Here is a 23050-nt window from a genome sequence, read left to right as displayed (position 1 = left end):
GATTTTTGCTGCGACATTTGGATGGTAGGGTCAGAATTTGGCATCAACAACATGAAAGCATGGATCCATCCTGCCTTGTATCAATGGTTCAGGCTGGTGGTAGTGCAATGGTGTGGTATATATTTTCCTGGCACACTTTGGGTCCATTAGTACCAATTGAGCATTGTGTCAGTGCCACAGGCTACCCGAGTATTGTTGCTGACCATGTCCATCCCTTTATGAACACATTTACCCATCTTCTGATGGCTACTTCCAGCAGGATCACACGCCATGTCATAAGACTAGTTTCTTGAACACAAATGAGTTCACTGTACTTGAATGGCCTCCACGGTCACCAGCTCTCAATCCAATAGAGCACCTTTGGGATGTGGTGGAACGGGAGATTCACATCACAGATATCTAGCCGACAAATCTGCAGAAACTGCGTAATGCCATCATGTCAATATGGACCAGACTCTGAAGAATGTATCAGAATCAGAATCTGGCTTTATTGGCCAAGTATGCTCACACATACAAGGAATTTGTATTTGGTTACAGTAGCTCCCAGTGCACAATAACGTCACCGACATAAAACATTTACTCACACAAACACAAAACAGCATTCAATTGTAAACAGTGTGCAAAGTAGTATATCTGCAATAAAGTACTGAGTGCAGCAGTAAAAAGGCACTGAGGTGCAGAATGAGTTAAATAGATAAATTAAACTGAATTAAAATAAGGCATGTAGGTAAGAGGAAATTACTGGCAGAGACAATAGGTACAGTGGTTCTTAGGCTCCATCACCAGATTAATAAAGTGCAGTACAGGTGGTGAACAGGGTGAGAGGGACGAGCTGGATGTATTGTAAGTAACAGTCTTGTATGTATGTGACTGACTGTATCCTGGATGTTGTGTGGTAGTGTTCAGCTGTTCATGAGTGTGATGGCATGTGGGAAGAAGCTTCTCTTCAGTCTGGTGCTCTTAGTCTTCGGTTGTCTAAAACGCCGTCCTGAGGGAAGACGCTGGAACAGGTGGTGTCCAGGGTGCAAAGCATCAGACACAATGTTCTGTGCCTGCTTCCTGGTTCTGTAGGTCCTGTAGGTGTGTAGCTCTGGCAGGGTGGGTAGCAGACATGTGAACAAGTCACTAACTTGCAAGTAACAAGTAAGTCTCAAGTCTTCACAATCAAGTCTCGAGTCAAGTCCCAAGTCAATACAATCAAGTCTCGAGTCACGTCCCAAATCTTAAACTTCAAGTCCTAGTCAAGTCACCAGATGTAATTTCAATATTTAACACAATTGATGCAGCTGATTAGTAGTATATTAAGTTAGTCAGACTAACTAACGTTAGGCGTTTGAGGCGTTTCGGTTCGCTTGAGTGAGATGTCGCAATTGTTGTCATCGTCACCTAACCCCCTCGCGTCCGTCCGTCTGCCCGTCCCCCGGTATCCGCTTTCGAATTATCATTGGTGCGGACCGCTGACACAAGTCCAGTTGCTCATGTGGACCCTTGTAAAAGTTCATTTTCTACCCCTGAGTTATCACATCCCAGCTAGCTAGCTAACCGTTATAGCATTATGTGAAATATACATAGCAGAGACTTGCTTTTGTTTGTGCAGCCTCAAATGTCGAACAAAGTTTAAAGTGGCTGCATCTCCATCTCTTATCCTGACTCCACATGTCTTGCATGTCTTAGTTCTTTTATTCACAACAGCATAATCTTTATGATTGAACAGGATAATTTTTGGGAGCATGTTGCTTGTCCTCTCCGCACAAATTCAACACTGCTGCCCCCCCCTCCCCCTCTCCCACGATTGGTTATGGATAAACTGAGCTGCACGGTTCACATTTTACAACACCATTTAATACAAAATGATCGTTATGTGATTCTATATTACTTATTTATTATGTTAAAATAAGGATTTCAAGTCTTTTCAAGTCTTAAAGCTCAAGTCCGATTCCAAGTCAGTAAAGGTAAGTCTAAGTCAAGTCGCAAGTCTTCAGTGATGTTGTCGAGTCAAGTCACAAGTCATCAGTTTAGTGACTCGAGTCGGACTCGAGTCCAAGTCATGTGACTCGAGTCCACATGTCTGGTGAGTAGTGTCACACCGATGGTCCTCTCTGCAGACCTGATGATGCGCTGCAGTCGGTGGGTGTCGTGTTTTGTAGCTGAGTTTCCCCACACTGTGATGGATGCAGTGAGGACTCAATGGTGGCGGTGTAGAACTGCACCATCAGCTCCTGGGGCAGGTTGAATTTCCTCAGCTGACCCAGGAAGTACAGTCTCTGCTGAGCTTTCTTGGTGATGGTGCTAAGGTTGTAGTCCCATTTCATGTCCTTGGAGATTGTTGTACCAAGGAACTTGTAGGAGTCCACGGCTGGCACACTGAGTTGGGTCAGTTTGGTGTGTAGATGTCCGGGGATGATCATATTGAACGCAGAGCTGAAGTCCAAGAACAGAACTCTTGCGTATGTACATGGATGGTCAAGGTGCTGGAGGATGTGATCAAGACCCATGTTCACTGCATCGTCCACCGACCTGTTGGCTCGATAAGCGAACTGCAGGGGGTCTAGCTGGGGGTTGGTGAGCTCCTTCAAGTGGGTGAGAACCAGCCTCTCAAAGGATTTCATGACCACGGAGGTCAGTGTGACGGGTCTGTAATCGTTCAGTCCTGTAATGGTGGGCTTTTTGGGGATGGGTATTATTGTAGAGCGTTTGAAGCACGACGGTACGACACACAGCTCCAGTGATTTGTTGAAAATCTCTGTGAAGACAGGAGCCAGTTGGTCTGCGCAGATCCTCAGGCAGGAAGGTGACACTCCGTCTCGGCCTGGTGCCTTCCTCACTCTTTTTTTTTTTTTTTTGAAGAGTCCGTGCACATCTCATTCACTGATCTTCAGGGCAGGCTGGATGGGAGGCTGAGAGTCAGGGGGGTGTGAATTGGTGCCATCAGGTGGAGCTGGGCTTTTCAAACCTGCAGTAAAAGCTGTTAACACTAGGAACCCGACGGCCGCGAAAATTTTCGCAAGGCTTAGTAAGGTCCATGTAGCCCACTCCCCTGCTGTGAAGAGATTAACGCCCATTGTCTTGGTAATGCGGTGGAAGCGTCTCACCCCCAGCTCATACGCCTGCCAAAGCACAAGCGGCTCACCTCCAAGCTCATACAAGGCACCAAACGTGATACTTCACGAAAAACTTGGTTACAAACAAGCAGACTGTATATGTTACCGATCCTACAACAAACAGCGGAAATTTTGTAGACTCGTGTTTCAAAAGATACAATTCAAGCGCACGTAGAGAGTTTCTCAAATGAGTCCCGTCAAACAATAAAAATAAATAAAATTGTCTGAACCTCTTTGTATATTGTTTGAAGCTCTTTGTATATTTACTACACTATATAATATTTGTTACACTTTCTGTTTCCGCGTTTGAATTCGCGTTTGAAAAGCTAAGAAATTATATGGCGCAATTATATATATGGCTGATAAATGTTGTGATCTAAACAGCAGACTGGAAAAGGAGAGGAAAAGACAGGAAGAACAAATTCATGTGCTGTAAAACAACTTTATTTTGATCAAACATGGATGTCTATTCCGGGTTTCTTGAAGTGGAATGTCAAGAAAGTTGAGGGTGTCTTGAAGTTGAGGGTGTACTCGCCAGATGCACTTGCCGCATGCAACACACGCGTTGATGCTGTGGAGAACAATTCAAGGTACACCTTACATTTTGAATAAAATCTTTCAGAAGACAAAAATACGTAACATATGTGGTGTTACGTATGTAGGCCTACTTATCAACGTACCTTCATGTAGTTGTAGCCAACAGTTGCTACACAGCCAGGGTGTACTCGCTGCATGCAACGGGCCACCGGCGTGTTCCTGCGTGCACTGTGTATGCACGCACCTTCATGATGTCTGTCAACGGCGCACTGCAAAGAACAAAGTACATGTTATATTTTGAACGAATTTATTCATGTGTACCAGCCAGGGACCCTCTTTCTTACATTTGCGGCAGGTTCATCGTTCATCGCTGCCAAGGTCAACGGGCCACCGGCGTGTTCCTGCGCGCACTGTGTATGCACGCACAGAAGTACATGTTATATTTAGAACGAATTCATTCATGTATAAATTGATTCTGTGAAAATGTCACAGGCATGGGTCATAACAGAACGGGAATCCAATTCCAGCAACCATGAGAAAAATAACCAGCAACCACGACGAGAAATAAACAGAGGACTAACACGGAAACAGACATGAAATGGCAGGAGATGCGGGGCAGACCGTGACACCGGGTTTCATGATGTGCGACTGTGGAACAGAAAGAGAAGAGATTTTTGGTTATGTTCAAATAATAGTGTGTGTGTATATATATATGTGTGTGTGATTGGTTGTCTGTATATATATATAATATATTTATATATATATATATATATATATAAATATACTTATCGACGTACCTTCATGTAGTTTTAGGTACACAGTTGCCACACAGCCAGGGACACTCTGCCCTACACTTGCGACAGGTGTACTTGCCGCATGCAGCGCACGGGGTTATGCTGTGGTTCCGGTTGCAGTTTGTCTGCACCTGACACGTAGTCTTCTTTCCAGGAGCAGGCGAAGGACGTGGCGTTCTCTTCAACTCCTTTTCCTGTAGGAAACGAAGACGGAGTTCCTCAGCAAGAGTACACATAAAAACTCTCCTACTCTCTGTGGACCCCGTACATGCCGTGTACAAAACATGCGCGTTCATCGCTGCCAGGTCAAGTATGTTATAAAACACTGCAACGGGCCACCGGCGTGTTCCTGCGCGCACTGTGTATGCACGCGCCTTCTGGTCCATGATGTCAACGGCGCACTGCAAAGAACAAATACAAAGAAGTACATGTTATATTTTGAATAAATTCATTCATGTATGATAAATTGATTTATCAATGCCAACACATGCATACCTTCGTCCGGTTGTAGTCCGTCACAGTGTTTGGCTTCTTTTTGCGGTCGTCTGCAATCTCCACGTGCGTGTGCATAGTGCTCAGAACGCAAACTGTTTTGTTGGGCTTGGAGGCATACACCGTCAGAAGCGCATCATCGGATCTGTACACCTCCGTTGACAACTTCTCACGTCCCTTGGCGTTTTTGGCTTCCAAAGGAACTTCTCGGCGAATCTTGTTCATTGTCCCAAGCAGAGTCGTGTTGCATTCCAGCAGCTTCTTAGCCAGGGAAAGAGATGTGAAAAAATTGTCTGTGGCTACAGTTCTGCCCTTGCCCAGGTATGGCTTCATAAGCTTCATCACCACATTCTCGGACACTCTTTCCCCCTTGGGACGATCGGGGTCCTTTCCAAGGTATGGAATGGCGTTGCACATGTACTTTGTGTTCAACTCAGAAGCAACCCAAAACTTTATTCCAAACTTGTCCGGCTTTGAGGCAATGTACTGGGTGAATGGACAGCGAACCTTGGTCGGAAACAGCTGCTCGTCGACTGTCAGTTCCTTGCCTGGGGTATAGCACAAAATGCAGTTGTTCACAAATCGCTGCCAGATGTCCGAAATCGCAGCAAATCTGTCGCTCTTTGCACGCTCCGCACGGGTGTCCTTATTATCAAAGCGCAAGTACCGCATGATTTCTTGGTAGCGGTCCCGTGCCATTGTCTCCTGGATCGAAGGCACAGCGAACATTGCCGACCAACAGTCCGACATCGCTCCAACTGGACAGAGGACTGCTCGTAGAAATAGGATTGCTACGAATGCCATAAACTCGCTGACCGACAAACTCCAGCTGCTGTCTGTTCTGCGGGCTTCATGGACAGTGCAGTCTGTGATGATTCGCAGCATCTCCATGTCGAGCAAACACAGAAAACTCTGCAGTCTGCTTGTGATCCTACGCTGTATTAGTAAAAGTAAACAAATGACGCTAGGTAAATTACACGTACTAAATATCATTCAAACACAAGCAGAAACACTGGAAAGAAATATGAAGTTACTATACCTTTGCATGCTCTGTAGGCCCGGACGGCTCAACAAATGTTGAATTAGGCAAACAGCTGCTGACACGAGAGCGTGCGATGCCAACCTTCTCCCAAACAGTTCCATCTTTTGCCCGTACGGTTGGTGCAGGTGTGGTGTCAGCCTGTGTCCGTCTCTTCCTTGGAGGGCTCTGTTGTACCTCATCCGATGTACTGCTTCTTTCTTCATCGGATGAATCGCTGGTCAAAAAACAGGAGGGTCCTTCTCCCGCATCGGACTCACAGCAGTCCTCGTTGGTCAGCAAAGCCGCAACTTCTTGACCGGTGAACGTCCTCTGTCTTGCCATGGTGTTTTGCGTCGTCTCCACACAGGATAGTAGTGAAAATGTAAGTCGCCTGCCTTTGGGTTTCAGCTTTTATCATGACTCTGAAGAACACACCCACAACAGCGCATACTAATTATACTTTATTGTAATAGGTGGCGCTTCACACATAACGCCGAAACCGAAACCGGGCTAATCCCCTGCATACACGGGAACAATAAAAGTTGATTGGACCCGTGATAATGGTTCACGGCAATCCGTGAATATCAGTCAAACACAAGCATAAACACTGCAAAAAATATTATATTACTATGCTGTATGAGTAAAAATAAATAAATGACGCTAAGTTATTTACACAAACGAAATATCTTATTTACACAAACGAAATATCAGTCAAACACAAGCATAAACACTGCAAAAAATATTATATTACTATGCTGTATGAGTAAAAATAAATAAATGACGCTAAGTTATTTACACAAACGAAATATCTTATTTACACGAACGAAATATCAGTCAAACACAAGCATAAACACTGCAAAAAATATTATATTACTATGCTGTATGAGTAAAAATAAATAAATGACGCTAAGTTATTTACATGAACGAAATATCTTATTTACACAAACGAAATATCAGTCAAACACAAGCATAAACACTGCAAAAAAATATTATGTTACTATGCTGTATGAGTAAAAATAAGTAAATGTACAAATAAATATTACTTTACTATACCTTTATTACTTTGTTGCTGCTATTGAAGTGCATACACAAGAAAATCTGGGACGCTTGCTTCATACATAACGCCAATACCACGCTAATGATAATGTGTTTCACGGGAACAATATGAACCCGTGATAATGGTTGGTTCAGCCATGTAAATGTGTGGCGCTATTGAAGTGCATACACAAGAAAATCTGGGACGTTTGCTTCATACATAACGCCAATACCACGCTAATGATAATGTGTTTCACGGGAACAATATGGACCCGTGATAATGGTTGGTTCAGCCATGTAAATGTGTGGCGCTATTGAAGTGCATGCACAAGAAAATCTGAGACGCTTGCTTCATACATAACGCCAATACCACGCTAATGATAATGGTTCACCGCTCTAAATAATACTTATGTCAATATGTAGCGCTTCACACATAACGCCGAAACAGGGCTAAACTTTATTTATTTATTTTAGACTACAAACTAGACCTGGTGCACACAGACTGCACACAGACTAGACCTGGTGCACCACAGAGCTCCTGCCACAGAGCTCCTGCCTGTCTTTCTGCTCCTGTCTTGCTCTGAAATTAACATATGTATGGTCCTGCTAATTGGGCAGGAGAAGGAGGGGTGATGTCCTCAGAACCTTGAAATCTCAGGAGTTCCAGTGTTAAGGTCATCAGCCAGTTGACGATCTCCCATTGTCTGGTGGGGGGTTCTTTTGTAGCCTGAGAGATTGTGCCGGCATCTCCAAACAGCTGATGGCTCATTAGTGGACATCAGTCTGCTCAGCTTGGTGGAGTAGCTCTTCTTAGCAGCTCTGATCTCTCTGTTGAGTGTGTTCCTTGCGTTGTTGTAGAGTGCCCGGTCCCCGCTCCTAAATGCTTCCTCTTTAGACTGGCGCAGCTGCTTCAGTTTGGCATTGAACCAGGGCTTGTCATTATTGTATCTAATGCGAGTCCTGGTTGGAACACAGATGTCCTCACAGGCTGCTTGTAGCGTCGTCAAACACACCAGTCTGTTGACTCCATGCAGCCCTGAAGCCTTTCTTTTGCCTCACTGGTCCACTTCTTCACAGTACTAACCTCAGGCTTGGCCCGCTTGAGCTTCTGTCTGTAAGTTGGGAGAAGATGGACCATAGAGTGGTCAGATAGGCCCAAAGCAGCTCGGGGAACAGAGCGATATGCACCCTTTAATACAGTATAGCAGTGATCGAGGATATTACTCTCCCTGGTGGGGCAGGTAACATGCTGTCTGTATTTAGACAGCTCACTAGTGAGTTTAGCTCTGTTGAAGTCCCCTAAAATTATGAAAACGGAGTCTGTGTGTTTATGCTCCACGCTGATGATCTGGTCAGTGAGAGCGCGCAGTGCCTCGAGCACGCACGAGCTTGGCGGGATGTAAACTCTGACGAGCACCACGGAGGAGAACTCACGCTGGCAGTAGAACGGTTTACAGTTTATGAACACAGACTCCAGATCAGGACTGCAGGTCTTCATGAACACAGTGACATATGTACACCACCCGCTGTTAATATAAAAACAGATTCCGCCGCCTCTAAGTTTTCCCGAGGTCTTCGCGCTGCGGTCCGCTCTGTAGAGGTGCAAGCCAGGATGGCCTCGGTGAGCCAGGTCTCGGTGAAGCACAGCGCCGCAGAGAGAGAAAAGTCGTTATTGGTCCGGTTCAGAAGTGAAAGTTTGTCCATTTTATTGCCTAGCGAGCAGAGGTTGGCCATATGAATGCTTGGTAGTGCTGTGCGGTGTCCGCGCCGACGAAGTTTAATGAGCCCCCCCCCTTTGCGTTCGCCTGCGTCTCCGGCCGAGCGCGGCTGCTCTGCTCACTAAAACTTCCAAAAAGCAGTCCGAACAGGAAATCAGGAGTAATGCCTTGTGGCATGGACTGCCTGATGTAGAGGAGATCCTCTGCGCTGTATGTGAACGTATTAGGTTCACATGTAGCGGCACAAACAAACAAAAACAGACAAAGTGCAACGGAGCTTCTGACCAGTGTCGCCGTCTGCGGCGCCATCTTGATCTAAAAGTTTCCAGTATTTTGTTGAATCTATGCCACAAAGGATTAAGTCAGTTCTGAAGACAAAAGGGGGTCCAACATGGTACTAGCAAGGTGTACCTAATAAAGTGGCCAGTGAGTGTATGAATACATTTAAATTTACACTTATGGCATTTGGCAGACGCCCTTATCCAGAGTGACTTACATTTTTATCTCATTTATACAAGTGAGCAGTTGAGGGTTAAGGGCCTTGCCCAGGGGCACCTCAGTCATGGCCTCAGGCCTCAGGTTTAAACTTCTAAAAAAGGATATAAAGCACCTTTGAAATGTGTACCAAATTGTATATAAATTCTTTGATAATTGACAACTTTCATATCATGCTTCCTTCTTTCTGCAGGTGGATGTATGGTGTGCACAAACACAGCAGAGGATTGTGGGATACTATCAAGCCAATGCCTGTTTATCAAACAGCAGGTGATTCTTTCTTTGTCATTCTCTCATTAGATTTATTGTTTAATTTTAGTCTCCTTGATGCACAAACTCTTTTTAGTGTACGTCCCTGTTTCCTGTATCAAAGCCGACTTTTTATACTATAATATCACAGCAATACTATTCATATATGTATTTTTGTCTACTAACTGGATTCTAAAAAATTTGGGACACTAAAAAAAATTGTGAATAAAAACTGAATGCAATGTTGTGGAGGTGCCAACATTTAATATTTTATTCAGAATAGAACACAAATCACAGATCAAAAGTTTAAACTGAGAGAATGTATAATTGTAAGGGAAAAATGTTGTTTCAAAATTTCATGGCATCACCAAATCCCAAAAAAGTTGGGACAAGGCAATTTTTTCCCCTGGGTGACATCCCCCCTTCTTACAACACTCAACTGATGTCTGGGGACAGCGGGGACCAGTTTCTCAAGTTTAGAAATAGGAATGCTGTCCCATTCATGCCTAATACAGGCCTCTAATTGTTCAGTCGTCTTGGGCCTTCTTTGTCGCACCTTCTGCTTTATGATGCGCCAAATGTTCTTTGAAAAGATCTGGACTACAGGCTAGCCATTCCAGTACACGAATCCTTCTCTTACGTAGCCATGATGTAATAATTGCTGCAGAATGTGGTCTGGCATTATCTTGTTGAAAATTGCAGGGTCTTCCCTGAAAGAGATGACGTCTAGATGGGAGCATATGTTGAGAACATAGTTCTCTGCATTAATGGTGCCTTTCCAGACATGCAAGTTGCCCATGCCACAAGCACTCATGCAACCCCATACCATTAGTGATGCAGGCTTCTGAACAGAGCATTGATAACTTGAGTTATCTTTGTCCTCTCTGGTCCGGATGACATAGCATCCCAGTGTTCCATAAAGAACTTCAAATCATGACTCATCTGACCACAGAACAGTCTTCCATTTTGCCATACTCCATTTTAAATGACCCCTGGCCCAGTGCAAATGTCTGAGCTTGTGGAGCTTGCTTAGAAATGGCTTCCTCTTTGCACTGTAGAGTTTCAGCTGGCAAAGGCGGATGGCACGGTGGATTGTGTTCACTGACTATGCTTTCTGGAAGTATTCCTAAGCTCTTTTATACCCAATCATGTTGTCAATTGACCTAAGTATGGACTAGACATTTCATGTTTGATCCCCAACATTGTGGAGACCTGAGCAAATCCATTTGTACAACCTTAGGAAGACCAAACGTAGTAAAAAATGTAAGTAGGGCCTTAACAATGATCTGACTAGTTATCTTCCTTAAAGGAATAGCTTCAGGAAAGCGTGTGACTGCACATATGATTGTTAAGAGAAACTGATTTCCCATTTTTGTTTTGGGCAAAGGCCCAACACAATCTATTAAAACCCTCTCAAATGGTTCGCCTGTTACTGGAATCGGCTGTAAAGGAGCTGGAGGAACAGGCTGATTTGGTTTGCCTATCCTTTGACAGATATCACATGAACGACCAAAGTTTACAACATCGGTACGTAAACCGAGCCAAAAGAAATGTTGTAAAATCCTTGCATATGTCTTAGTAATTCCCAAATGTCCAGACCAAGGATGATCATGAGCAACACTCAAGACCAATGAACGAAAATCAGATGGTACTACGATCTGAAACACAGCATTTGCACAGCTGGTGATTGAGGTCCATTTTCGCATCAACAGGCCATCCTCCAAAAAGAAGGAACATGTTTATCTTTCACCTCATCAAGGCCACACACAGCATGAAAACACTTGTTTAGACTGGCGTCTTGTTTCTGAGCAGAAACCAAGTCCACTCTGGTAAAATTACCTTGATTTTCAACTAACTTGTACAACCCATTTCCCTCTTCTACAGTGGGTAGTTTTGGAGAAGACACCATTGGGACTTCTGCTAGAAAAATATCTGATAAGCCAATTGGCTCATCATCACTTCTAGCCAACCTTTGGGACCTAGTTACAGCACAAGCAGGAAATATACTGCTTTCAGTAACACACTGGGCTTCTGGCTGTCCTGAAACTACCAACACAGTAATTACTCGTCCTCCAGCCAAATCATTTCCCAAAATCACATCAATGCATCAACAGGCAATTCATGTCTAACACCTATCTTGATATCACCACATACCAGATCTGACTGTAAAGAAATATTATACACGGGGATACCTGTATGTAGCTCATCTCAATCCCTTGGCAAAGTGCATAAAACCCACTAAAAGACTTGGGGACAATACACCTTCTCGAGTAAAAGACTGTGCCACGCCAGTGTCACGTAACATGACAACAGGGTGAACTACATCAGAGCCTAACACAGATACTAATCCCTTTAGAATAAAAGGATGGAAGCATTCATCAGGTGAGTTTATAGTTAACAGAATTATTCTGAACCAACCCTACTGTCTTGTCCATTATTTGGTTTACATTGTTTTTCCTGTCTCTCTTGCTTTCGCTTAAGACTAAAACAGTCAGCAGCTTTATGACCCAAATTGTGGCAATAATAACACTCCAGCTGCTCAAATCTCCCATTTTCTTTACTATAATGTGTAGGGGACCTGTGAACATGCTTTTGCATACTGGCTGGCTGAACTACAAAGTTGCTCTTATGAGTTAAACTTTGCAAACTCATCTGCTAGAACAGCAGCTTCTGTATTCACCTTGCTCTCATTTAAATATACAGCAATTCGATCTGGCAGACACTTCTTAATATCCTCCAACAACATGAGTTCCCTCAACGACTGCGGATCAGAAACTTTATGAGCAGCAACCCACTTATCAAATAGAAGAGCCTTTTCCCTTGCAAACTCCACATAAGAGAGTTCAGATGACTTCTTTAATTCCCGAAACTTCTGTCTGTATGCTTCAGGGACTAGTTCATAAGCACGTAAAAATGGCGGTTTTCACGGCTTCATAGTCCATACTTTCAGACAATGACAATGATGAGCTTTTCCAGTCAACTTACATTGCAACAGCAATGTCCAAAACTCCTGAGGCCACTTTAAAGAAACAGCAATACGCTCAAAAATACTGAAGTAGGTGTCCACCTCAGACTCACGAAATGGAGGAACAAGGGCAATATGCTTAGTGATAGAAAAAGACGGCAATGATGGTTCATTAACAACTGCTGCCTCAGCACCAGAGCTAACAGCAGGAATCTGAGAAAACGTAGACGGCTCAAACCCAGTAGGACGAGCTGGAAAAACATCCGACCGGTAACCAGTCCTTGGGTAATCATTCACTCTCAGTTCCAACTCACACAGACGAATTTATCTCTCTAGTTCTATTTCCATCCGACGAGACACTATCTTGTATTCAAACTCTGCTTTTCTCTGCTCTGCCCGTGCCTCTCGTTCCATTTCTAATCAAGCGAGCCGCACCTTCAAAAGAGATTTTTCTCTAGACCCAGATGACAAAGAAAGTGGTTCAAACCTAGGCAAGGTTGCCTGCACTTTAGGATATACACAGACAGCCTCCCTCTCAGACACAACTGGAGTATGCATGTCTCCCTCATGCTCCTTGACTGTGCTACCACCAGTAGATGAAAGTGTTTCCTGGTCAGAGTGACTTAAAGCACCCAACTCCATCAATTTGTCAAGCACAAGTTGTCGTATCACATCTTTCCTTAACTGTCTAGTAGCCACAACCTCAAGATGCTCACACATGCTCAGCAAGTCCACCTTAACAATAGGCATCTTCTTTATTACACATTAATAAATCACACCCTGCAGTTGCACAATCCAAATGAGCGGAGCTGAACACACTACACGATAGAGTTTAGATTCTCTGCCCGCACCCGAACTTGAACCGCCACTATCCTCGGGTCGGACCGGACCGGGCGTGATCGAGCTTTTTTTTTTTTTATCACTATTAGCTTAATTGGTAGAGGCAAAATTATGTAATAATTAGACGAAATATTATATCGACAATATTCTTAATGTATACAAAGTTCCACATGTCAAACTACGAAATTGCAAAAGGCAACGTGTCACGCGCAGTTTTCCTCCACAAGCGTAACACCGAGCCCGCCCTGCTGTGTTAAATTGGCTGGTGTGCAACATGGAGCCTGAACAAATAAAGGTATGGAAATATTTTAATCAAGTCGTGGGTAGTGACAATGTGTGTGTCTGCTTTGTGGAGTGCAGTAAGTGGCATGCTGCTAACTTACGATAGCAAAAAAACGGGTACTTCTTCAATGAACAGACACATGAAGCAGGCTTGCCATGGCAGAAAGGATGATAGTCAGCCTTCAATGTCCTCTTTTGTTACTTCTCCAAGCATACCCCTGAGAGCGAAGCAAGCCCTAACAGAGAAATGCGTTGGGTTTTGTTGTAAGGACATAAGGCCATTTTACGTTGTAAGTGGCCAGGGCTTCCAGGAACTAGCTCAAGAACTCATCAACGTTGGCGCTGCATATGGTCGTGTATCAGCCCAGTCCATCCTGCCTCACCATAGCACAGTTTCCAAGGTTTGCCTAGAAAAGGCAGAGGAGAAGAGGGAAGTTCTGGTACAGACCCTCAAAGATGCTCTGAAGAATGGAGACGTGGGAATGAGCACAGACATGTGGACTGATGACTACAAAAAGATAAGCTACATCGCAATAACGTGTCATTACGTCACCGACGACTTTGCATTAGTTGGTAAAACTCTTACCACAGCAATGTTTCCCACTGAGGATGCGAAAACAGGGAAAAACATCAGACGGGAGATAATCCGCCTGCTGGTGAACAAATTTGGCCTCGACCCTAGCTCCCTCAATCGAATAGTGTGGGTAACAGATGAAGGCAGCAACATCATCAAAGCCCTGGAAATATATAGGAGACTTTCTTGTCTCGATCACTTGATTAATACTGTCCTTCGCCACGGTCTCCATTCCGACGCATTGGCCGACAAAGCGTCAGACATAGGAGAGACAATATCTGCTGCGAAAGGACTCGTGAAACATCTCAAACAATCTGGCCTTGTTGCGCAATTATCGAAGACAGTGCTACAGATGGGAGAGACACGATTCAGCACCGTTTACCTCACACTGAAGTCAGTGCAGGACATCTTCCACGAACTATGGGAGAAGCTGGAGACGTGCGGTGAGCTTCAGCGCATCGAAAACATCGCCCCAGACTTATTGGACTTTCTGGTCACCTTTTTGGAGCCTTTTTATAATGCCCAGAGAGAGCTGGAAGGCGACAAATACCCAACTATCAACCTGGTCTGCCTCTGGGTTGAGAGACTGAAGAAGCATTGCGAGCCCTCTCCCATCGACTCTCCACAGCAAGCCTTCGTGCGCCAGAGACATGCTGAATTCATACGACAAAAAATCAAAGTGGACATGCTGCACAAAGTGGCTCTTTTTCTGTGGCCAAAATTCAGCAAGTTGAGGATGATGACTGCTGCGGAAATATTCGAAGTACATGCCTATGTTCGCACCCTACTCTTTGCTTAAACCACCTGATGAAGTAACTCAACAGTTTGATTCTCTGAATCTTTATCAGCTTATATCACATCCTACTAGATACAATCTCAATACTCCAGATAAGGCTACTCTGATTGATGTGGTTCTTACAAACTCACCCTACATGTACTATTCTGGTGTATTTTGCAGTGATCTAAGTGACCACTGTTTCATTGCTTGTGTACGTAAGAGCCACTCTGTACAATTACCAGTTAAAATTAGCAAGAAGAGAAATTTTAAGCATTTTAATAACCAGGCATTTTTACGTGACTTGGCTGAGGTCAATTGGCAAAGAGTCAGTTTGGTACCTACTATAAATGAGGCATGGAGTTTATTTAAAGATCTTTTTATCTCTGTTATTAATAAGCACGCTCCTGTCAAGAAATTACAATTGCATAAAAAACTGAAAAAGTCCTTGGTTTTCTAAGGATTTAGCTGTACTGTTACAACAAAAGAATGTAGCCTGGCGTAAAGCACGCTTATCAGGGTCTATTCCCGATAGGATTGCTTTTCGTCAAATTCGAAACAGGGCTACTCTAGCAGTACGTCAATACAAGGCTAACTATTTTAAAGAACAGTTTAAACGTTGTGGTTCTAATCCTAAGCAGTTTTGGAAAACAACAAAACTTCTTGAAAATAAATCCCCACCCTTACCATTTTCGTTAAAATATAATAATATTCTGATTACTGATAGAAACTGTATGGATAACACCTTTAATCAGCACTTTATAAAGTCAGCCTCCACGTCTGCAAATCGTGGTGGATTAAATGGTTTAAGTCATGGTTCTGTCGTTTCAGATTTAGTGATTACTCCTTCACTGCCCCAACTACTAGTCAAACCATTACTGAGGGTGATGTTTTGAGTGAATTACTTACACTAGACCCTAAGAAACCTGCAGGGTCAGATGAGCTAGATCCATTCTTTTTTAAAATCGCATTTTTATCCTATTTCAGATATTTTTAATTTATCCATTTACACGTCCCAAATACCAGCAGATTAGAAAACAGCCATTGTCCTACCTCTTTTTAAGAGTGGTGTTCAAACTGACCCTAATTGTTACAGACCCATTTCCATTTTGCCTTGTATTTCCAAGGTTTTGGAAAAATTGGTTAATAAGCAATTGCATGATTATCTTCACAGCAATGATATTCTGTCTGGTGTACAGTCAGGCTTTCGGCCAGGTTATGGTTGTGTTGGAGCGGTTTTAAAAGTTTTAAATGATGTTTATTCAGCACTGGATGCTAAGAAACGTTGCGCTGCAATATTTATTGACCTAGCCAAAGCCTTCGGTTGATCATTCAGTTCTACTATACAGATTGGGCAGCATAGGGTTTACGGATCATTCCTTAACCTGGTTTAGGAACTATATTTCTCTAAGATCCCAGCAGGTAAGGTTAGATAATGTTTTCTCTGATGCTTGTCTAGTTACTAAAGGTGTTCCACAAGGGTCTGTATTAGGCCCTACGTTATTTTCTATATACATTAATAATATTCCCCTTGCTGCTGCTAATGCTTCTATTCATTTATATGCAGACGATACTATCTTGTATGCCACTGGTTCCTCTGTTGAGTCTGTACTGGCAACACTGCAGGATAGTTTTCTCCAAGTGCAAAATGCCTTTGCAGATTTAAAATTGTCTTTAAATATTTCAAAGACCAAAATCATGTGGTTCGGTAAGAAAGGTTCCACTTGTAAATTCACCACGAGAGAAATATTTAGGTATCTAGTTAGATAGTTCACTGATTATAATAATCATGTTAACAACTTACAATCAAAGGTCAAGGCCAAGCTTGGTTTTCTGTATAGAAACTGTTCATTTACTCGTGCTGCCAAAATTACTTTGGTTCAGATGACTATTCTCCCACTGCTGGATTACGGTGATGCAGTTTACAGACTATCATGTAAAGGAGCTCTTCAGAAGTTGGACACACTATCATTCTGCTCTCAGATTTGTTACAAATGCTCTCTTTAGAACTCATCACTGCTCCTTGTATTCTCTGGTTAATTGGCCATCTTTACATACTCGTCGCAATATTCATTGGCTTACCTTTATTTACAAGACACTTATAGGGAAAACGCCTCCCTATTTACAGATGCTATTACAGCCTGTGTAACCCGTATTAAGGGTGCAGTTCCAGAAACCTGACTTACTGATTAAGTATATGTGCAATGAGAAATTTCCCAATTGGGCCGATCAGAAAGATGCTAGTCTCGACCGCAGAGCCAGGGCAACCAAATAAGTAAAAGACCACGCTGAATTATGAGAAGTGTGTTTGGAAGAGGAAAATTGCACTTCCATTTAATATAAAGCACAACAAAAGAAAACTGTTGGCGTCAGACATATAAAATTATTACCCGGGTAATTGAAAATAAAACAAATATTTCAAATTATATGTATACAAGGAAATCAAATATTCACCCACAATGCGTTCAATGTGATCACAGTTCTTAGTTCAGTGTCCAAGGGATTCACCAGGTTTGAGCACGTGTACAGCCTTATGACTGTGGGGGTGCAAGTTTAGCCTACTGCACCGCGGAGTGAAGTGACTCAGTGCCAGTGGTGAACGGTCTTGAAATCAATGGTTCAGTTTGCTGCATGCAGAACAAAAACTCTCGGTTCAAGGGTCTGGGCTCGGCTCGCCATCCAATGTGTCCAACCTGAACACGATGTTCAATGCTCCGTTTCTCTCTGTCTCTCAAAAAACCTGACCGATGCAGGGGATTCACGGTGGATTTTCAAAGTATAGGCGGTGACGTATGGAGCTATTATAGTGTCACCAGAACCTGAACCTGAAATCATTATTACTTGTAAAAACAGTCTGTAAAATCCTCGCAGGTATGCAAAAATTTGAGTTAAAATTCAGGTTCAGGTCGAAATTCAGGTTCGGGTCGCAATTCAGGTTCGGGTCGAAATTCAGGTTCGGGTTGAAATGCGGTTCATCCGGGATACGTAGGATGAGCAAACAAACTCAGAGCTAATCGAACTGCATCTGGCCAATCACAAAACATATCAGAGGTCATTGGGAGGCGCGTCTTTCTGCTAAATTTCCAGTAAGAGTGCGGTCCCTGTTTGGCGTGTAAGTAGCATGTAAGCAGCACGAAAGTGACCACTGTGCCACCCAGAAATGGCACCTTGTGGCATCTGCCACATAATCGTGGCACTTATTGTGGCCAGTGCTGCGTGACTGTGGTCTCCGTTGTCCAGAAATCCGCCTGCCTCTGCTGACAGACATCTAAAGAGTCTTGGGTGACTGCGTATCGGCCACTCGCTTAAAATCATCCCGACGAGCTCCGAATCGCCATTTGTTGAAATGGAGATGGTTCATAACTTTTGTTTAAAAATTATGTTTAGTGAAATACTAGCTGACATCCAGCGAGACAGCTCTATATTACTAGTTCAGAATACTGTTTAGCGATAACGTCGAATTAAGATTATAGGAGGGTACGTGAATCTACAGTGGTAGACTGTTAACGACAGCACTAAATTTAAAGGGTTTATTATTATAGATGTATGGTTATCAGTGAATGTTCCTACACGCCATCAGTGTCATTTAAACCTCTGCGAGCGAATGGCATCGCATTTAGTATTTGTGCAATTTGTAGTATATTTCGCTTTGTATTGGTTTCTATTGTTAGTCTGTTACGACCCCACGATGTCATGGGTCTAGGTTTGGGGTGTGGGGTAGTAGCATATGCATAGTGGACAAGATGAAATTAGAGAAGAACGCGAAAACCAGACGGATACGTAAGAAAACTCTTTACTGCAGAGTGGTAATGGGTAGAAGAGCCTTTTCTACGCAGCAAAACACTGAACAGACACGTACGTACAAAAATACACGATTAACCATAAACCAACCAAGGAAAGGAGCAGTAGATGGCACCAAAGAAAAGAAACAAACAAAATATACTACACTAAGTTAACAAAGCAAGACTCACACCTTACTAACATAAATAAAGAAAACATATCTACGACGATAATCTCAAACAAATATACATACACGGTGCTCGCCTCTATACTGGTGTTTCTTATAAAACATCCCTGCATGGCTGTCTATATAAGTGTGCACATGCTACTACGATCTTAGTCCATGGTGGCGATTTTCACAACGCTATTCATGACAATTCATGACAAAAGCTATCGCACAAACCCTCACCTCTCACATGAGAATCATGAGCTACAGTTTCTCAAAAGTCACACACACAACCGTAAAGGCAGTAAATGCTCGCGTCGCCTCCCGGCAACTTCCAGCAACTCCGTCATGCAGATTATGAAGCCGAATATCCTCCCCCTCATCCAAATCACGATCTTCGATTGGCCGACAGAATCCACCCGTACCGAGGCAATCCACCTGTTAAACCAAAATTAACCGAAAGAGAAAACAACCTCCCCAAAATCCACAGTTCACGTAACACCGCAGCATCAGCCATCAACCACCGAGCGGCTACTGCCACTCATTGTCTACCAATAATCTAAATTCGACATTATTGTTAGAGTATGTGTTCTGTATGAGAGTATGTGGTATGTGGTGTGTGCATGGGCAGTGGCGTGCACAGACATTTTGGGGGGCAAGTGCTGGGGGGAAGGGGGGGGGGGGTCACTTTTTAGCGCACGTGGAACAATTCATTATAAAAAAACTACAAGCGCATGTTGAATGAAATTTGACTTTTATTAGTAACATTCTCTAAACGTGAGTTTTCAATGGAAAAAGTCACACCGCGGCCAACTGATAAAATCCATATGCAATATTAACTATAGTCATTGTCCTTCAGTTAACTTCTGTTTACCCTCCACTGTCTGCAGGCATTGTCGCATATATTTTGCAATTAGTAAATCAATATAGGCCTACAATTAAGACAGTAAAAAGACCAAAAAGTACGAGAAGGAGTTATAGGCTACTGACTGTTGTCATTACACGAATGCAGATGGACATTTTTCACAGGTAATGGGGAACTTCCCGTTTCTTCTTTCACAAACGAATGTGTTAATTTATGTTGCCTAACAAAACCTATACAACAGAAAACGTTCAGCTTAACACATAGATTTGCAAACTGTACCTTAATTATTTGTATGTGGTTGTCCTCACGTTATCTATCATTGATTTGGGCTAGTGCAACTAGTTTATCAGGTGACCATCGGCTAAAAATGCTTAGTAGTTTGGTGCTGTATGAGACATTTTACTGCACAACAAAATGATTTCATGTTGGGCTTAGAGGGCAAACAGTACGATTTGACTTGATGTGTATGTGACCTGGCTGGTGGGGCACGGGAGAAGAAGTCTATCTGTGACCGTGTGTGCTGTGCTGAAGACGCTTCCTTCCACTCGCTGAACTGAACTGCTGCTGCAGCGCATCTGGTGTTAAAGGAAGAGAGAGGTCGGGTGTGTGTGAGGTGGAGTCTCATTTCAGGGCATTGTTTTTAATCGCTCAGGTTTTCAAAAGATCATTTCAAACCGACCTCAGTAAAATGATAATAATAATAATAATAAACGAAGTTTCAAAAGGGCACTTTCGTTGATAAAGGGCAGAGTTGGTGGTGCTTTAGCACCACCTGAGGTCTAATTGTGCACGCCACTGTGCACGGGTAAGTTTGAGTGTTTTCGTGTTTATCTGTACTCGTTCTCTGGTATGTTCGCTTTAGTCATCCGTGTAGCGGACCACTTGGATTAATCACACAAACAATGCTCGGAGCTTCGACTGGTGTATCTTTATTCTCTCCTCCTTTTCGCCACCGACATTTGACACCGTGAAAACTACAAAATGTGGCAAAAAATAAAAAATAAACACAGATGCCCTAGCACCATACCTCATAGATAATGTGTAGAACAGGGTCCAAACTTTAAATGCGTCACTCCTAGCAAACTTGCACATGAACTCAACTTTGTTATGAGCCGCAGCTCTTACTGAAAACAAAACAACAATCACATCTCCCTTCGTTTTAAATTAAATAAATCACTCTTTTGGATTAATACAATTTTCTTCCTACCTCCTTCTGCTTCCAAGGTCGCTAAGTTTGAACTTTGTTTTACATTTGACATACAACAACACAAAAAAAACAAAGCAAACTACAGTAAAATATCTTCCACAAGTGTCAACAAGGATATAACAAGTAATTCGTTTGTTCTTGTGTTTTTTCAAACTGGAGCAACGTACATCGAACGTGCACAGAAGAACTCGCGCTGAAGAGCTCGCGCTGAAAGTCTCGTGCCGAAAGTTTAGTTCAGCGATAACAGGAGATAGCAGAATAAGCAAATATTCAATAATAAACAAATAAACAAATAAATAAATATAAGGCTGTCATTTACAATCCGTGTTGTGTCACTGTAGTGGTTTGTGGTGTCGTCTAGTTTAGTCATGCCTCATCATGATCGTGCTGTCCGTGTGTCTTCTATTATATTAACGTAGTTAAGTTAATGTTAAATGTGAAACCCCTTATATAAAATGCTCTTCTCAGCAAGTGTCCTCCCACTGATAACACTTCACCCCCACGTCACAACATAAAACAGATTTATTACAGATTGTTCATCAGTGAACGTTCATCACGCCATCAGCGTCATTTAAACCACTGCGAGCAAGTGGCATCGCATTTGTAGGATTCGTGGAAATGAAGATGGTTTATATTTTTTGTTTGTTAATTTATGTTGGGTGAACGATTCGGAGCTAACCGACAGCTCCAAACTACGAGTTCAGGATGCTGTTTAACGATTGTCGGGAGCCGCTCGGCTGACAATCTAGACTAACAATAGAAACCAATACAAAGCGAAATATACTACAAATTGCACAAATACTAAATGCGATGCCATTCGCTGGCAGAGGTTTAAATGACGCTGATGGCGTGTAGGAACATTCACTGATAACCATACATCTATAATAATAAACCCTTTAAATTTAGTGCTGTCGTTAACGGTCTACCACTGTAGATTCACGTACCCTCCTATAATCTTAATTCGACGTTATCGCTAAACAGTATTCTGAACTAGTAATATAGAGCTGTCTCGCTGGATGTCGGCTAGTATTTCACTCAACATAATTTTTAAACAAAAGTTATGAACCATCTTCATTTCAACAAATGGCGATTCGGAGCTCGTCGGGATGAATTTAAGCGAGTGGCCGATACGCAGTCACCCAAGACTCTTTAGATGTCTGTTAGCAGAGGCAGGCGGCGTTTCTGGACAACGGAGACCACAGTCACGCAGCACTGGCCACAATAAGTGCCACGATTATGTGGCAGATGCCACAAGGTGCCATTTCTGGGTGGCACAGTGGTCACTTTCGTGCTGCTTACATGCTACTTACACGCCAAACAGGGACCACACTCTTACAAGAAATTTAGCAGAAAGACGCGCCTCCCAATGACCTCTGATATGTTTTGTGATTGGCCAGATGCAGTTCGATTAGCTCCGAGTTTGTTTGCTCATCCTACGTATCCCGGATGAACCGCATTTCGACCCGAACCTGAATTGCGACCCGAACCTGAATTGTGACCCGAACCTGAATTTCGACCTGAACCTGAATTTTAACTCGAATTTTTGCATACCTGCGAGGATTTTACAGACTGTTTTTTCAAGTAATAATGAGTTCAGGTTCTGGTGACATTATAATAGCTCCATAGGTGACGAATCTCAAATTCCAGCTCACGGCAAGGAAAAAAACACTGAAAGTAGCATTTGCTGTGCTCTACTGCACTCTCACCAACTCTACTTCTGTCACACTTCAAGCACTATTCGGTCAACTCCGAACTGAGTGTGTACGCACCGCCTGCGGGAGGGAAAAGAAAGAATTCCCGCGAACATCGTCTAAATGTACCTGCGTGTATCACGCAAGTTCATTGGCTGATTGTGCAGGTTTTTGCAACCCAATCACTGCCAAAAGTATACACTATTCTTAATAAAATTATAAAATAAAATAATTTGGTTTTGTCATTATTTAAAAGGAGTCACGTTTTAGTCTACTCTAGTCTACAATATTTATTTTGTTTAATTCAACTATATTTCTATATGGTTAGTTACTTCTAATTATCTAAGTTTAACATCTAACGTCTCTCTCTCTAACCTGGGTTACATCTGCATACGTTCAACACCAGATCTTCCCTCTACATTCAACTTGTACTCCATAAAGTAAACACTTCTTATGGCTCCTC

At 42.9% G+C, this 23050-nt stretch overlaps 1 protein-coding gene and 1 long non-coding RNA gene across 3 annotated transcripts in view; one reads left to right on the top strand and one right to left on the bottom strand.

The window, feature by feature from the left end:
• emc9 (ER membrane protein complex subunit 9) overlaps window positions 1–23050 on the top strand; it is a 55447-nt gene that overhangs the window by 29209 nt on the left and 3188 nt on the right. For both annotated transcript variants that reach the window (XM_077000716.1, XM_077000714.1), the window contains one exon: window positions 9387–9463. In XM_077000716.1, coding sequence (XP_076856831.1) covers window positions 9387–9463 — 77 coding nt within the window. The remainder of the gene's footprint in view (window positions 1–9386; window positions 9464–23050) is intronic.
• On the bottom strand, window positions 3576–4308 carry LOC143510877 (uncharacterized). The gene is made up of 3 exons (XR_013130098.1): window positions 3983–4308; window positions 3782–3907; window positions 3576–3672 (listed from the first exon to the last, which is right to left on the bottom strand). It is a non-coding gene; the product is annotated as an uncharacterized LOC143510877 (long non-coding RNA).

The sequence above is a fragment of the Brachyhypopomus gauderio genome, chromosome 3 (assembly GCF_052324685.1).
Source record: "Brachyhypopomus gauderio isolate BG-103 chromosome 3, BGAUD_0.2, whole genome shotgun sequence".
NCBI classification, from domain to species: Eukaryota; Metazoa; Chordata; class Actinopteri; order Gymnotiformes; family Hypopomidae; genus Brachyhypopomus; species Brachyhypopomus gauderio.
This window is presented reverse-complemented; position numbering and strand designations above follow the sequence as displayed.